General features: G+C 32.6%; 2 protein-coding genes across 2 annotated transcripts in view; both read right to left on the bottom strand.

The window, feature by feature from the left end:
- The window catches only part of LOC120345445 (MAM and LDL-receptor class A domain-containing protein 2-like), an 81,205-nt gene extending 69,990 nt beyond the window's left edge, over nt 1-11,215 (bottom strand). Inside the window, exons 1-20 of the mRNA XM_039414898.2 lie at nt 11,094-11,215; nt 10,745-10,890; nt 10,198-10,429; nt 9,779-9,912; nt 9,073-9,197; nt 8,441-8,615; nt 8,015-8,220; nt 7,779-7,938; nt 7,372-7,462; nt 7,052-7,189; nt 6,001-6,268; nt 5,577-5,715; nt 5,294-5,499; nt 4,969-5,133; nt 4,497-4,611; nt 2,816-2,999; nt 1,567-1,751; nt 1,016-1,204; nt 319-458; nt 83-240 (exon numbers count right to left, since the gene is read on the bottom strand). Coding sequence (XP_039270832.2) covers nt 83-240; nt 319-458; nt 1,016-1,204; nt 1,567-1,751; nt 2,816-2,999; nt 4,497-4,611; nt 4,969-5,133; nt 5,294-5,499; nt 5,577-5,715; nt 6,001-6,268; nt 7,052-7,189; nt 7,372-7,462; nt 7,779-7,938; nt 8,015-8,220; nt 8,441-8,615; nt 9,073-9,197; nt 9,779-9,912; nt 10,198-10,429; nt 10,745-10,890; nt 11,094-11,211 — 3,274 coding nt within the window. The 5' untranslated portion in view covers nt 11,212-11,215. The remainder of the gene's footprint in view (nt 1-82; nt 241-318; nt 459-1,015; nt 1,205-1,566; nt 1,752-2,815; nt 3,000-4,496; nt 4,612-4,968; nt 5,134-5,293; nt 5,500-5,576; nt 5,716-6,000; nt 6,269-7,051; nt 7,190-7,371; nt 7,463-7,778; nt 7,939-8,014; nt 8,221-8,440; nt 8,616-9,072; nt 9,198-9,778; nt 9,913-10,197; nt 10,430-10,744; nt 10,891-11,093) is intronic.
- A 172-nt stretch (nt 11,216-11,387) lies between these two features.
- The window catches only part of LOC120346520 (MAM and LDL-receptor class A domain-containing protein 1-like), a 42,568-nt gene continuing 36,321 nt past the window's right edge, over nt 11,388-17,634 (bottom strand). The window contains exons 61-72 of the mRNA XM_078115232.1: nt 17,340-17,435; nt 16,696-16,866; nt 16,316-16,410; nt 15,477-15,648; nt 14,955-15,096; nt 14,431-14,558; nt 14,061-14,169; nt 13,354-13,522; nt 13,061-13,162; nt 12,056-12,247; nt 11,614-11,806; nt 11,388-11,485 (exon numbers count right to left, since the gene is read on the bottom strand). Of these exons, the coding sequence (XP_077971358.1) occupies nt 11,388-11,485; nt 11,614-11,806; nt 12,056-12,247; nt 13,061-13,162; nt 13,354-13,522; nt 14,061-14,169; nt 14,431-14,558; nt 14,955-15,096; nt 15,477-15,648; nt 16,316-16,410; nt 16,696-16,866; nt 17,340-17,435 (1,667 nt within the window). The remainder of the gene's footprint in view (nt 11,486-11,613; nt 11,807-12,055; nt 12,248-13,060; nt 13,163-13,353; nt 13,523-14,060; nt 14,170-14,430; nt 14,559-14,954; nt 15,097-15,476; nt 15,649-16,315; nt 16,411-16,695; nt 16,867-17,339; nt 17,436-17,634) is intronic.

The raw sequence follows: 17,634 nt of genomic DNA, 5'->3' as shown, positions 1-17,634 counted from the left end.
ATACTGGAAGAATGACATTAAAATAATATTACAATATTTTGTTTTCAAATAATTAAATATATAATATTTGATAATAGCATACATATTGCTCCAAGATTGTGCCATATTTGATCTACATTGTTTTGGTGATCATCAGTCCAGACTGATAAGAAACCTAGACCATGTCCAGATGTGAACCACCAGAAAGAGATACAATGATCATTTGATCCATCAACTGGTTGAAACACTTCCGAAAGTAACCTAAAAAACAAATATGCTAATACTTTACAACACTCCTTGAAATGAACAAAAATCAATACAAGAATCGTTTAAACTTACATTCCCTGTGCATCTTTATCCTGTCCTGTTATATCTAATGCCATATAATGTCCTCGACTTGTTGTGTGATCCCCAGCTGGTCCCTGACCCGAAAAACTTTGTGATACTCTTATCCAATCCAAGTCATCTTGTTTTTCAACCTTAAATTACAAAATATAAGTTTTAAAAGATGAAATGGGTATTTGCATCATGTTTGCAATGATTATTTAATTTTAGCCTTGGTCAACACAAAATACTTTGTTGAATAATGAATAGATTTGTTGAATAGTGAAGTAGGATGAAAATTCGGGTTCAAATCCTGTTGAAATATTGAATTTACATATGATATTACATATTTAGTGGTGGGTTAGGTAAGAGAGGGTGGTTCACATAACTGCTGGGCGGTTACCACTTCCTCCACCATCAAGGATATGCATCTTAAAACAAACAACTGGCTAACAAACCCATACCACACATGGACTAGTAAACAGTCAAGAGGCTTTCCTCTCCCCCAGGTTAAATATATAAATCCTATCATATTATAGATTATACAACAGATTCATATCATATGAGTAAAACGTTGAGCAGTCAAGTCATAAATCATGAGTTTGGGGTTAAATATCAATTTCAGTTATGATATATATAGTAACTTTGCCATTTATGACATAAGTTGTGTATTACAAATTGTACATTTCCTAATAAAAGGGGTTCATTCTACCTGAGACCATCCACAAGAGTCCAACTCAAAATCACAAGTTCCAAAAGTTGGGCAAGCACCATCAATGAATTCAATATCGTCGATTGCTTTGTCACCATTTATAGTTAAGCCACGCACACTTTCGAAAACGATCTGGTAGTCAAGGGCAGAATCAATATTTGCACGACCATGTCTCCAATCAGCTCCAGTCTGAAATTTAATGATTGAAAATTGGATTAAGATTGAAACAAAGACTAATAAGCTGACAACTTGTTTTTTATGAAACCTTACTTAAACTTAACTTTCAAAAATATTAAGCGAGAATAGAAGAAAGAGACAAACATGTCAGCATAATTCGTTATAAAGTAAGTTTCAGATAAAAATAAATCTACAATAAAAATGTTTATTAATTGTCTGGAAAACTTGGTTAAATTTAGGTTCAAATATAGTTCTTTCTACGCCCAACATACCATGCGACATAATTGTACAAATAGTTGTTTTTGCCATGACTGCTAACTTTATGAAATCGCATACAATCGCATAATCTTCATATAATATATGATATTGCCAACCTGCTCAGAAATTGAAAAAATGGGCTTTCCAAGTTGCCCCGCTGATTTCAAGTAAACGTTCAAGGTTCCAAAGTCATTTGCATCACCAAACATGTAATACCAGAATTGAAGGCACATTCCATATGTAGGTGGATAAACCTTACTTGTCATACGCGCGAGGTCATTAGGCTGATGGGAATCAACATCTGCAAAATATTCAATAAATTCATTGCAAATATCATAACTTTGATTTCTCATTTAAATAGAACATAAAATTTAATGAAACACATCAAAAAAACATTGAATCTAAAATTGTCCTGTAAGAGAATATTGATATCTCCAACTTGAGAATATAATAAGTTTGCAAAACACTGAAATTACATACAATACGCATATAGATAAAATAGACAAAATAACAAATAGCTAAGATGCACAGAAAATTTGTTTGAATAAATTATATTTATCATTATATGCATGGGCGTGTATTAAGTTTTTAGAGTTAAGGCTTTGAATCTAGACTTACAGAAATGTACTTGGCCCTTTAACCCTTTCCGTGCGGTGGGCACGTATATGTACCCACGACAAAACTCGCTAGATTGCGGCGGGTACGTTGATGTACTCCACTGTTTTATTTAGCAATCGGTCGCAAACTGTTGGTCTAGTTTTTCCGGGTTCTAGTTTATTGATAAGAAGTCTTCTTCGAAATTAACATAAGCGATGGTAAATCTCGCTTTCGTTTACCATGGGAATTTTATTTGCGGCGGAACGAGGGAGTGTTTTTGAAATTTATGCAAATTTCAGTGTTTTTTGGGTGGTAATAGAAGACATATTATCCCTTCCATCTACCAAAGTATTTTGAGTTAGATAACGAAATTGCTACAGCAATATTATGCTATTGTTTGCCAACCAAGAAGCGGTAACAGTAAAGGATTTAGCGAATATTTCTATTTTTTATCACGGTTTGAAGTTTCAACACCCAAGAAAATAAAATGTCTTTTTTCTATCTGGTTTGTGACTCAGACCACCCCTTTTGAAAAAAAAAATTTTTTTAATAGCCAATTGCAAGCTCTTTAAATAAGCTTTCCAACTTGTCGTCAGTGGGCAGCAGAGGATCATTACTTTTTCGTTAGTCGATCGATTAGTTGTGGGGGTACAAATGCATAAAGTCGGCGTAGCAAATACGATTATTTAATAAAAAATAAAAATCGCATGGAAAGGGTTAAGTATTTGATATAGGTCTCAGAATTATTAATTTTCTTTTAAATATTACCTGCCAAGTAGTAATGTCCGTTTGGTGTTCCATATGTATGATCACCAACTTGTGGTCCAGTACTTGTACTTGAACTAGCACCGGATGTCAGTATCCAGTCTTGGTCATCCTGGTTACCTTGAGTGTAGCCACAGTTACCATTTTCAAAATCACAAACGTCAGGTGTTGTCGGGCAAAGGCCATCCTGTGATAAAAATAAAGAAAAATGATTTTGGTCATGCTTAAAATGTTTGATAAAATTAGTTTAAATTCGTTTGTAAAAAACTCAAAAATAATTGTAAAAGAATCTAGGATATTGGATTCACTGTTTTTGCTTAATATTTTGCCCTTGCGCAGTGAAAGCACAATCAATTCATGTCGAAGATTGACAAAAGAAGTTGAATATCAAAGATTCGAATATGAAGGTTTCTTGCCACAATGCACATTTTATTCAACACTGCAAAATATTGAAAATTGCCAGGCCTTGTTGCAGTGAGTATATTCAATTGGGACTTCTGCCAGACTGCCGTCTGGGTCGGACGTGTTTTTGTTGCTCTGTTAGATGAAGGATCAATCAATGCTGTTGGACTGAGAATGCTGCGCGCTGTGTGTTTCGGTATTTACTATTAGATTTGTATCTCGTGATATCAACATGATCAAGGCCCATCCACCGGAATTAAAGAAGTTTATGAATAAAAGATTGGATTTAAAGTTTGTGTTTGGCAGTCGTCGGGTGCGGTCGCATTTTTGAACGGCGCAGAAAGATTAGATTGACAACAATGAACCAGCACTTAAGGAATATCAACAGGTAAAGGCCGAAATATGAAATTACATGGCAGCATAAAGACAACATACGGACATCATAACAGAATCGAAAGATGAATACAACAGGGATTGATTCAGATATTTTATTTTGTGACAAAGAGTATGATATACTGCTATTTCTAGAAATTCCGCTTGAATACTGAGTATTCAACTATATATGTGTAAATAGTTTGCAGTGTAACTTACAGTGTAACATTTTTAAACATTCATTTAGTGGCATATTTTTGATTTGTTCTCTCTGTGTGTATACCGGTACCGGTACTGTTTTAACAATGTTGGCCACGTCAATGTATCAATTAGGCTTCAGACCTGCTCACGTGTGATTAGTGTTTTTCCTAATAATTGCTTTTATGAGTGTCCGCACACCGAATTTGCCGCCATGGTTTTGCGTTTGTTTGTATATTAAACCACTTATCATCTTTTCCGCAATGCCCAATCTAGCAATCAGTGTAGTTTTTCATGGATTGGTTTTTCTTAAAGCTTTCATGGCTTCATGAGTATGACTATCGTCGCAAATTTATTACATTCCATTCCCCACATTATCTTTGCATGAGGTTGTAGGTATTGGTCATTATCAACGTAATTGTTGAAAGAGAGTACAACAGATTACTATCGTGTATTTTGTTTTTTAAGTTTGGCCCAAGCCTCATTTAATTGGGCTTGTGTTTTTGTGTGCGTGCTGGTGGGCAGGCACATGAGATACTTCATGTTTTAAACTTTTTTGTAGGTTTTGCTTGCCCTCCAGAATTCTCCATTTTAAATTTAGGTTTGTTATGGAGTTTTCGAAATAAACTATCTATCTATCTATTCCAAACTTAAATTAACTAATGATATGTACCATATTTCTCTGAATAAAAACAATATTAATGAAACATACTGGAATGGAAACATCATCAATGGCAATATCTCCAAACTCTCCATTTCCTCTTACAGCTTCAATAGTAATAACATATGATCCAGGTGTATCCAAGTATGTTTTAGCAAGATACCATCTGTGGTAATAAATCAAATTTTGTACAATTACCAAAATAAAAAGGAGTGAATATTATTATAATCGTGTTGGTACATAATTTTTTAAGATGGCCTGGATTTTGTTATGTCCATCACTGTATTGCAAGAATTGAACTATAAATCGATATCTTACTATGATAATAATTTCTAAACATACCTAGCTCCAAAGAACATTTCATCAAAAATGTGAACAAATTTAATAATTTTTCTCTAACAAGTCCCTCATAATGTATACTACGGTATATGTTATAAATCGCCCAAATTAGGTAAATGAATTATATTTTTCATAGTTCAAGTTGTCAGTTATTTAGAAATTGTGGTAAATTTTTCATTCTTACTTTTGTCCTTTAGATTTTGAATAGGTCCAAATTTTGGTTCCAAGGCCAGATGAAGTTGATGGCCGAGAGTAAGCATTTAAGCTTCCTATGTTTTCACCAAACATGTGATGGTAAAATTTCAAGCAACTCCCTTCAGGACCAACAGTAACAGTAGTACTGATCAACCTGAAATATATTAAAGGAAATTTTATGTTAAAACATATAGTTTCTTCATACACCTTTTCAATCGATAAATTGTTAGATGAAGATAAATTTTACATATCCAATGCATATGATCATAAGCCATACATGTAAAAATGGGAACATAGCTTGCAAAAAATATTACCTTGCAGAATCTCCATTAGTTAATGAATTACTTTCTAAATAGATGTAATGTCCAGTGTAACTTAATAATGTATGGTCAGATGTTGGTCCAGTGTTTGTGGAAGGAGTTTCTCCCTGATTGATTGTCCACCTAGCCGATCCACCATTATTATTTGTCCAAGTACAGAAGTCACTGTTTTCGAAATCACAATCCCACTGTGTCGGAGACTGCAAAAAAATGTTTTTGGGGAAAACATACATTATCTCAAATTTCTGAAACTGACATTTTACAATAAATTATTTACCGCTGTGGGTGGTCTGGTGATAGGTGGTGTCGTAGTTTTAATCGTAGAATTACAAAATGCAGTGAGATCCAATACAATGTCATCAATTGCAATACTTCCAACATCTAATGATGACGATTTAATGGCTTCAATAACCAATCTGAACAAAATAAATTTATGAATGAGGGTTTTGGTTTCGTTAAAGATAGATGTAGTTTCTGACTAAACTATAAATACAAAAACGAGGTTGGTGATTGTGCCTGGTGTAGAAAACATACTCTTTAAAATATCATTGTTGTTGCACAAAAATACAGACACAAATTCCGTCTGAATAAAAAATAAGCAAGTGGATCAATTGATTTGCTTGCTAGATATCTTAGGCAACATGAATACAAAGAAAGTATTTACACATCAGTGAACAAACTAGAAACGTATATTTCCATACCTCCAACTCTTTGTAGAATAAATTCCCAGAGCAGAAGTAATCCAGAAGTCTCCTTGATCACCAAAATCTTGATATATTCTTTCACTTTCCTGAAGCTCATTCAAATTTTCACTAGCATCTTGCACATATACATTGAGTGTTCCCACGGATGCTCCAGTCATATGGTACCACCATCGCATACATGCACCAGATGTAGGGGGATGTGTTTCACTTGCTAATCTTGCTTTACTATAACCATTCACTATACCAGTAACATACGCAAAATGACCTAAAACAATGAAATAAAAATGCAATGTTACCTCGAAAAATGAGAAAACTCTAAAAAAGCTTCTGTCATTTGAAGCAGTGATTATTACTGTAGTAAGTAGTGTGATAAATAATTTTAATGGAACTTGAATCCTTAGTTAGGTTTATGTGTAAGCACTTTATAGTAACACTCTAATATCTAAATATTTTATGCTACTTAAAATATGTTTCAAATTAATTTGACTAACAAAGTACTGTATTATGTACTATGGGAAATATCATATAATATTGCCATTCTCTAATAAGATTTCTTATCTACGTTTTGTTTATACATGGCTGTGATTATATTGAATATTTAATTGATAAAGTCATTCAACATTAGCCTCCTTTATCTCCACAATTTTTTCAAATTTTAGTTAGGTATACATTAGGACACGTTCAAATGATGACAAGATTTGGGTTCAAATTTTGGTTTTATTCATATCAGTATAACTAAAGTAAGGTTAATGTCAAAGCTAAAACGGTAGATATAGCCATTATTGATAGCTAATAAGAAATTTAACAATACCAGAATAATTCCTAACAACTCAGGGGGGTTTATTGGTTATTACAACAGAGAATGATGATGACTAAAAATGTTTTATACTTTTTCAAAAATATTTCTCAGGTTGAAGTCAAACTTCAAAATAAAACTACAAATGCAATTACCGTACCTATTCTTTCAAAATTTGAAAACTCATTTTAAAACTTACAATTGCAAAAATATCCTCATAAAGTATTTTGAACAAAACGAAAATAACTATACCTTGTGGTGAGTTGGTTGTATGATCATTTGGTGGACCAGGAAATCTATTTGGTGTTACAGAGTCAGACCATATCCAATCCATATCATTGTCTGGCTCATTCTCCCAGAAACACATATCGATTTCAAAGTCACAAGTGCCTGCAGAAACAGAAAAATGGAAAGTCATTGAAAAAAAAACATTTTTTACAGCACATTTGAAATCCCCCATTTGCTTCATCACTTATAATGTGTTAAATTTCAAAATTCCCCAAAAATATATTACCTTTAGTATGTTGTTTCAAACACGATTCACATGGCAATAAAAAAAACAGTGCACTCACCTGGTGGAGGGCATTCTCCATCAATAAATGAAATATCATCAATAGCCATATCACTTGTTGCTGTTGGTCCTCTCACAGCTTCCCAGACAAGCTGTTAAAAGTAACATGCATCTATTTTCGATAGTTCCCATGAATCATTTAGAAAATTTCTCGTATTAGATGGCACAGTTTAAAATATATTATATGAGTTCACACTAGATGAAAAAGTAAAATTTTTGATCATATCAGCACAAAACTTTTCTATTAATTTGTTGCATGTTTCCCATATTCACTTTAAATTATGTTCCAGTCAAAAAACCATAAAAAGCCAGTATGAAATTAGCCTATTAAATCCAGTACACTATAAACTTTATCTAAGATAATGTTAACTTGTGTATTGCAATTCCATAATAGAATGATTGAATTACCTTGAAGGGGTAATCTGTTGGAAATACTGTAGCTTTAGCATGCCTCCATACATCACCATTGTTGCCAGACTCAGACCATATAAGTAATTGTGTGCTCATATCCTCATACTTTTGTGTGTAAAGATTCATTGTGCCCATTCCTTGACCATACATATGATACCTTAAATTTTATATTACAAAATTAAAAAATAGAATGAGGGTATACTGTGATAAATAATGCAAGGTAAATGACTTACCAGAATGCTACACAAGAAGGTCCCGTTGTAGGTTGATAGGTTTGTGTCCACTGTATTGTTTTCATTCCAGGTTGGTAAGAAAATAAGTTAGCAAGCATGTATACACCATCTTCTGTTTGTCTTGTATGATCAATAGAAGGACCGGTATCTGGGTTTTTTCTAGCTCCTTTGGTTTTAATCCAATCTTTTCCATCATCTTTTGATGTCTATAAATCAATCATTCAATATTTAAATAAAAACAGACATATCCAAAACAAGCCGCCATTGCAAGTCAATCAAAATTGTTTTTTGTGCAGTCCAGCTGTATTGTGTTGAACTCATAAAATTTGGAAGTGAAAGGTACAAACTATTCAATACTAGAAGCAAAGGTCGCAAAATTACAATTAACATCTTTCAGTATGTGTCAATAAAAATAAAATAGTTTACTTGTGAGAAATGACAAGAAGCCTCAAAGTCACAATATTTATCCATTGTTGCACAATCTCCTGGTGTAACTGTGATATCATCTAATGCAATGTCGCCATCCAAACCACCTCTAACAGCTTCAAAAATCAGGCTGAAGTCATCATTAGAAACGAACGAGAAGAAATTGTACACCCATCTAAAAATAGCAACAATATACAGAATTAGAAATAAAAAATACAAAATTAGGCTGATAATAATTTTTCAATGAATGAATTTATGTTGTCCTTGTTTAGCTTATATTTTGTTTGGCCCCAAATTAGGTTACACTCATTCATTAACTATACGGAAATACAAATGCCTATTCAAGCATTTGGTATTTTGATGATAACTATAATATATTGTATGAATTACCGTAACTGAAACATTCATACTCAGCACCAGAGTAATTTCATCTCATTCAAGTTAACTTACTGGTAGTATAATTTAAAAAGTTACATTTAAAACAATAAATAAAGCCACTATCAACCCTGAATTTTTTCACACAAATATAAAGTCACGTATATTCACACAACCACCACAAGTGTTATTATTTGACACATTATTTAACACTGTCACACATTGTCATTAATTTAATTTATGTGACGTCGACTTACTGATTTCCTGAAGAACCACTACGAGTCCAGAATTTCCATTTATTACCATTTTTGGTAAGTACTCTGTACACATTGAGAGTTCCAACATTTGGCCCAAACATATGATAGTACCATTCTATACACATCTGTAAAATAGAAACATTGAATCTTGATCATGCCCAAATATCATTTAGTGATTAATATTAAAATGCATTCATAGCACAAGTATTTAAAACTTAGAAACCAGAAATGTTCGATAATATTTAAGGTTGATTATAAATTAGATATCAGACTAGCTGATTAATAGCTGGCCAAATAAATATGCAGAGAGCGTCAGGTGTGCTTGTCAACTCTTCAAATTGATAATATTGTTAAGAATGCAATTTCAACTCCAGTAGAGGTTAATTATGTGTGAGGAGAGAGCTACACTATTATAGCTACATGTGATACAATTTTGTTTAATCTACCATTGTTCAGTTACAGCTTTCTCCACTAACTATGTAACTACATATTTTTAAACCATGTCAACACTGGTAGATGATGGACAAGAGAACATGGCTTTTTATATGAAAAAAATATTCCTATCAGTTTTCTTCTCATCCATGATAATCATGAAATATTATCTCATTCAATTATTGCAATGCAAAGGTGAAATAAATGCAAATGGAAATAGATAAAATAACATTTATAGTTCCAATCTTATACTATTTTTTTATATTTTACATACCCTTGAATCAGAAGTTGTTGACTTTGGTTGAGAATAGCTGATAATTTGTGCTTTATCATTGGCTGGCATACTTCGTGTTGAATCAAAATATATAAAATGTCCGTTTCCATCCGGTCCAAGAGTGTGATCATATCCTATGAAAGAGCAGAAACAAAACATTCAGCAACAATATTTTTGTTAGGTAATAACATAGTAGTTACCCAAACAAAAAATTAAAAATGTTTTCCAAATTGAATTATAACATTTTAGGTAACTGAAGCACTCAGCGTTCCATCTTTTTTACATAATTGGAAGCAGCACACTCTTTAGTATTCTTAATACCTTGGCTGCAATTATTCTTACTTGATAGTAAACAGAATATTATTTTCTTCTGCGTCTTGAAAAGATCACAAAGATATATATGGCCACAGGCAACTTACCTGCTCCTGAGTGTACAATAAGAGAGTTGTCAACAGCTTGTCCATAGATCCAATCAAAATCATCTTTATCTTGTTCTTGATACCATCCACACATGCCGTCCTCAAATGTACAAGTCAAGTCATATCTTTCTGATGGAAGGTAATTAGGATCACAATTGATAAACTCAATGTCATCCAGTGATATATCTGTGGTGCCGACAGCGAGGGGTGATGGAATACCCCTGAACTCAACCTGAAATATTTGAATGCATAGCATGGAAATGCATTTAAAGTATTTTTTCATAGCAATTGTACACATACAGCCTGATCACTTCATTATTTTCGAACAATCATACTATAACTATAAAACTTTTTTCAATAGTAGAATGGTATTGTCTATTTTAAGAAATTTAACATAAAATTTTATGTTAGATACCTAAACTAACAAACTGTAACTAAAAAGAGAAAACATAAAAATGTGCCATATAATAATATTCAAAACTAAGAATCAAGCAGTACTCAAAAAATTTGATAGTTAATAACTAAAATAATGAAACAATGGAAGAACCTTAAATCCTGAAGGTCTTTTGCCAATGGGAGCATATTGCTCACTCCATAGTTTTCCTTCAGTTCCAACTCTGAACCAGACATCTCTATAATTGTTGTTATTGTTTGCATCAGGATACACTCGAATGACAACTTCTCCAGCATCACCTAGAAATTTTGAATGTAGGTCTATACAAATAAAACTTTTTGCTCTAGAATTATTTTTATAGACATTTGCTCGAAATAAAACCCACTCAAAACGAACATAGCGAAGAAAACTCACAAATAGAAAAAGTTCACTGATGAAAAACAGCCCTGACATAAGTCATCAAACCCATGATAGACAAAAAAAATGATGGTAATATACTGACCTGCTCCACCAAGCCATAAGTAAAATTTCATCTGACAAGCTAGTCCAGATTCACCCATTGGTACAGTTTGCATGATTGCTTTAGCAAGGAAGGATGATTGAGTGTTGTCAATTCTCATAATATATCCTGTTTTGAATAAATTAGATATTTTAATGTATAACAGATCTATTGTGATAATAGTTATATAGACTACTGAAAAAATAAAACAATGAAGAACACTGGAAAAGTTCCTGCTGTACTCTCACTAAATAAGACAATCAATCAATCAATCAATCAATCAAGTTCAATATTATTTTAGAATACTTCAATAGAGAACTTTGATGGAAATTCAATATAACATAAAACATAGTTTGTTTGAAGAAGATGGTTTGAAGAAGATCTACTATGCATTTCTGCATATCAAAAGAAACAATCACAACAATCAAATATAACTTTTTCTAATGATACTACACTGCATGTAATGCAATTAAAAAAAATATCTTGAATATATAATGTATTCCTCGATTCACAAATATCTTGCCTTGTGGTGTACTTGTTGTGTGGTCAACCTGTGGTCCTTGTGGGTCTATGACGTGCAAAGCTTCTTCTCTCAACCAAGCCCAAGTACCAGAGCTAATATCAGTCCAACCACAAGTATTCTCTTCAAAAGTACATGCTGCACATTGATTTTCATCACCTAGTCCAGAAGGGCAGTCAGCTATGTAATCACAAACCTAGGAAAAAGTTCATGGAATGTCGAGAATATTTCCATAACAAGTACGATGGTAATCGTTTTTCAAACTAAAAAAATGATCACCACCACTATTATTTATATTATCAATGTATTGGCTAGACTTAGTATGATTCTTTCAGACAAATATCTGATTTATCACTCAAAGATACAAACAAGTGACACAAAAAATATACATACATGTCAATAAATACATCCTACATATATATAGTATTCTATAATTTGTCCCTACCTTGGATAATGCAATGCATGTTGATCTGTCATCACAAACAGCTTCACCAACGTCACATGGTGAAGGAGTTGGAGGTGGTGTTGTCCCTGCTGGTAGTGATCCACCAATAAATACACATCCAGGACTGAAAACAATATCATCAATTGCAATGTCTCCTTCGTGTCCGTTTCCAACTTTTCCTTCAATCATAACCTGCAAAACATACATACATAAGTTTTCATGCTCTGAAGAGTCACTAAAATGATGTATTTCAAGACTAGGTTAATATGAAGCGTAGGTTAATAGTAGTTGTAATAATTTTTGAAATATTTTCCTATCATTAGTTTGGTAATAAAATGTTTTTACCTTTTCATAATTTTTTCCAAAAATATCCATATGTACAACCTCAAAGTGAAAAAAAATCAGTCTACAATATGTTGAGTTAAGTGATAACGCCTACATAATGTTTAAAAAAGGAATGAGCGAATACTACATTAAAGTCATTCCAAGAAAACCAAGTTGATCTTGTTGTATGCACAAAAGTAACTTGATAGTTAGCTCACTTAAATAAAATTTGAGTTCAATGGCAGTTACTTTGCATAGAACTGAACATCACGATCCAGCCAAATATGTATTGATGATTAGGATAGGAGAAAATTTACATATTTATTCTGTGGGAGAGGATGAGACTTATGCATGGCCTCTCGTCCGATTACCAGTCTATATCGGGAATGGGATTAGTTAGCCAGGTAGTTGTTTGAGATGCATGGACTTGGTGGTGGAGGAAGCCATACCAAACCACCACCCTGAACCAACCTCCAGCAATCCTCTCGCATGTAAATATCCTCGCATGGGAGTCTGCGAACCTGCGAACCCAATGCAGGGTAATCAGAAGTGCAGTGGCAAGCTTATTCCTAATAATTAGCACGATGCATCACACCCCCGAGCCGATTGCTGATCTTAGATTCATTCTGTTTAGCAACTGAAGTGATTCATTATTGTTATAAACAAGAAAGTATTCAATACCTGAAAATTTTCAGCATCCGCTAGTGTGATTTCCCTTCTTGCAAAGTAGTCTTGTTCAAGAGCTTCTTTTCTGTACCAGACTTTTATCCATGGCCCTCCAACCTGAAAAATATTTGATTCAAAGAATGATTTTTAGATTGTTGCTGACTATTTTTGGAACAAATTTTCATAATTATTCTACAAGAGCTAATATTTTTCCTCATGATGGCAATTTTTGAGCCTCATTATGGCCGATTGTGAGAATGTATAAGAAGGGAATTCAGATATATTTAGAAATTTGTAATTATATTTACCCTTGTTCGTTTGTAAAACGTCAATTCTCCAACATGTCTTCCAATCATGTGGTAATAGAAAGTCATTACACAGTAAGGTAGAGTTACAGTTGCTTGAATTGGTGGGAATGTAAAAACTGCTGTATCGTCCGGATAATTCGGACGTGCAGCATTCATGTACAGAAAATATCTGTTAAAAATATATACAGAGAAAAATACCATGAAGCTATTTTCAGTTTTTCTGCAAAGGAAGTGACGTTTAATCAAAATAAAATAAGAATTGGATAATTCTAATTAATATTTATTTATTTTTTGCAATTTTGTATTTTTTGTTCATCTACGATGGCACATAAGAGAAGTTCAACTGCTATCACAGAGACTATTAGGAGAAAACAGAACGGAATTATATTCAAAATGAACAGAGATGATATGAAAACTAGCTTAACTTAACAGTATTCTCATAGTTATATTTTATTCAATAACTAATTAATTATAAATTAATTTGCTGAAAGGGTCCTTCGTTGACCAAATGCAATAACATAAAAATATTTTGTTTGTGTAGGAAGTTGTTTTAAACATTCATTTTAGAAAATCTTTATTCCTAAAACCATATGATTGCAATAAATGCAAGGAATGCACAGTTCAAAAACTTGGGAATATTGTTACAAATGCTAACTGTCATATAAATATGTATTCAAAACTATTTTATGAGCGAAGGAAATGTCTACCCTGTATCTGTATTGGTTGTGTGATCTCTGCTTGGCCCAGTCCCTGTTGTATGAGTCTGATCAGCAGATCTCCATTCCCAGTCAAAATCACCATCCCCAGAATTATAACCTGAAAATTATATTCAGTCTAACACCTTGAACAAGCTAAAACACTTTTAAGTGTTTTTCAACTTTGTTGGTTAATATAGTATTTAAATAAATCAAACAGGTAGGAAATATTTGAACTAAAATGTCTTATTCGAAGTAATGATGATAAATAATGCTATCCAGCTTTGTAATAATTAGCGACCAACACACACATAATTAAAGTACATCAAAACTACTGAAACTCAGAATAATTAATTACTGTCTAATGAGATTAAAAACCTACCTGTGCAAAAATCTTGTTCAAAATCACAAGTTGTGTATTGACTGCAAGATGACTCATCTGTTCCATCACCACAATTATCAGTTAAATCACAAACATATGCACTTGGTATACAAGCTCCATTGCCACATCTGATAATACAATAAAAGAGAAAAATATTCATTGCAGATTCAAAAAATAACAACTTGTATAGTTTTTTTATGAAAGAATGTATGTATATGTAAAAACCTGGCAAGCTATACAGACTATGTACACCATATTATGATTACAAGCAGCGCATTTGATTATATAGTGCATTTGATAAATAGTAACGATATGAGATTATTATAAATATTGGAAAAGCATGACAATCTCCACGAGCACTGTCTTAATATTTCTATGAAGTAATTTTGTTGGATTTTTAATATATTTGGCTAATAAAATTTTTTTTCATATTTACCTATGGGTTTTCCATTATTTTTCTAGGTATTAAAAGTTAGTTTTGTGTGTTAGACATATATTCAAAACATTAGAATAAGGCGTAATACCTGTATTCATCTGATGAACAAGATGTCTGTGGTATCGGCAATGCACATCCAGTATATGAGATATCATCAACTGCTAAATCACTAGGTCCACTCGCACTACGAGTTCCAACAAATGAGAGCAAGAAAGGTTGAGTTACACGTCCTTAATAAAATAAAAATAAGTGATCAGTTATTATATACAAGGAATTTTTTTTTTCAAATAAGAAGCCTGGTAATACACCGTTCTATATTCTATACCTCATCACAATGCTTCACTAAGTTATGGTTCAAATTGTTTAGAGCTAATTTTTTTTCAATTTTCTTAAAATAGCAAACTTAGAACATAGCTTTTCGAAAAGTTATTTTATTTTTTTTTTAAATATGGCAATTGTACATTCCAAAAATGGATTAAAATAATCAGTAAAAATATCTCATCACTAGTAAACAATAAGAAAAAAAAAATATTCAATCACAATAACCCAACCCCACAGCAAATATCTCGAATCTAAATATTCAGAATGAGTATACTCTCAAAATAATTACCTATAAAAACATTTCCTTGTATCCAGATATCACCCTCATCTTGACTGTGCTCCCACACTGGGAAGGTACGACCAACAGTTGTCAATGTCAAAAATACTGATAATTTCCCAGGGTTAGGATTCAGAAGAGTTTCTGTGAAACCACGACCTTTCATGTGGAACCAGAAAATCAACTGCAAAAACATTTTATGTCATGATTTATAGAGCAAATATTAGTTGTAATTAAATGTAATACTTCAAGAATTATCCCTAATTTTCATGTACAATATCCACTTTAATTCAGAAATTAATTTCAGAATTGAATTTGTACATAAGATTACACTTGAATAAAACTAGAGTAAAATAGAGCGTTTTTGCTTGGGATGGCATAGCACAGACACCTATGACTATGATGTTCAAATTCTAACACAAAAATTCTTGTTACACTGCAAACATTTCTTGTTACTTGAAATTCATTATCTATCACTACACAAGAATGCTATGAAATATCATTAAATAAAACATTAGAGCAGTTGAGCAATAAAATAATGTAAATATCCAAAATAAGGCAGGTAAGATAAAATCTAACAAATATTTTTATTCTTAATTAGCTTCACGTCCCCTTAAAAAAATGTCTACACCCGCCCCCTTTGTGGTGCGCACCCCAGGAATGACTGTATTAGAGTAACAGAGAACTTATGGTGAAGTTTACTGTTGCGAACAATAATAATATTTTGCAATTTTTTATCTATTTACTTGGTTGGCACAAACACATATTTCAGGTATTCTACATCCTATAGAAGCCATATAAAAGTCCCTGTTCAATTAAGTATAATAAAATTGACGCAAACCTACTCATACCTGACAAGTATCTTTAGATTGCTGTAAAGCTGGTGTTAACATAACTGCTTCACTACCACGACCTCCATTTGATGCTTCAACGGCCATATAGTAGCCTTAGAAAGTATTAAGAGGAATATATCGTTTTTGTCAAACAAAACAATGTGCTACAGAAATAAAATAGGAAAAAAAACCAAGACGGTTGAAGGTTATGTTTGAAAATTCGACCAAAATTATTTAGAATTCACACTAGACAAATATTCATTTGAAATTGTAAGTTTAACGAAAAAAGAGAAATATTCACCACAAAGCTAAATGAATTACAATATTTTATTTCAATAAACTGAATTATAGCTTTTCACACCCAGTAGTATACAGGCATTAAAAAAATAACACTATACCAAGAGATGTTCCAACAGTGTGATCGACAGATGGTCCGGTCACTATACTTGATGTTCCTCCATTATCACGATTCCACACATAGCTTCCTGAAGTAAGACTAATCCATCCACACTGACCAGTTTCAAAATCACAAGCACCACAAGTTCCTTCGTCATAGTTGTTTGCACAATCTAAATCCACAATGTTTAATTTTGAATACAAAAAAAATGCTACATAGACAATTTCAATCATCTGTGGGATAATTATGTGCAAGAGGATTGCTCGCCACCGTAGGTGGTTCACATAACCAGTGGACGGTAACAGCTTCCTCCATCATCAAGTCCATGTATCTAAGAACAAATAGCTGGCTAACTAAGTCTATACTCGATAAAGACTGGGAAACAGAAATATGATATATGGGAATATGATTAAACCGTCTAATTGGCTTTTCTCCCCCTCTATTCTATCTTATCTGTAACACACTGAAAACTGTGCAACACTGTACATATTATTTTCATGAAAATTGAAATAATTGCTTAATATATTTCATGATATATGTATATATATATATTTTGAGAAGATAGTCAGGAAAAGCATATAACTTGGGTTTAGATCATATTCAATGAATCACTAAAAAGTGCAAAAATCTCCCACAAAAACACACCTTGCACAAAGTCACAAACTTGAGTACTGGAAATTGTTGTTGAATCACCAGCTCCACATGTACTAGTTGTTGGTGGACTTGATGTTACACATTGGCCTGGAACAAAATGAAACATAAAATCCTCACTGTGACTGGAAGATAGTAATGTTTAATCCCAAATAAAACAAGTGGAGCATTTCAGCAAGATTATAGTTCAGTACCTACAATCATATATTTATTGAATTCAGACAGTGACTTGCAAAACATTTTAATATTGCATTGTTTCAATTTCCAGAACTACTTTTTTTGGCTTGTA

The sequence above is a fragment of the Styela clava genome, chromosome 8 (assembly GCF_964204865.1).
Source record: "Styela clava chromosome 8, kaStyClav1.hap1.2, whole genome shotgun sequence".
Taxonomy (NCBI): Eukaryota; Metazoa; Chordata; class Ascidiacea; order Stolidobranchia; family Styelidae; genus Styela; species Styela clava.
This window is presented reverse-complemented; position numbering and strand designations above follow the sequence as displayed.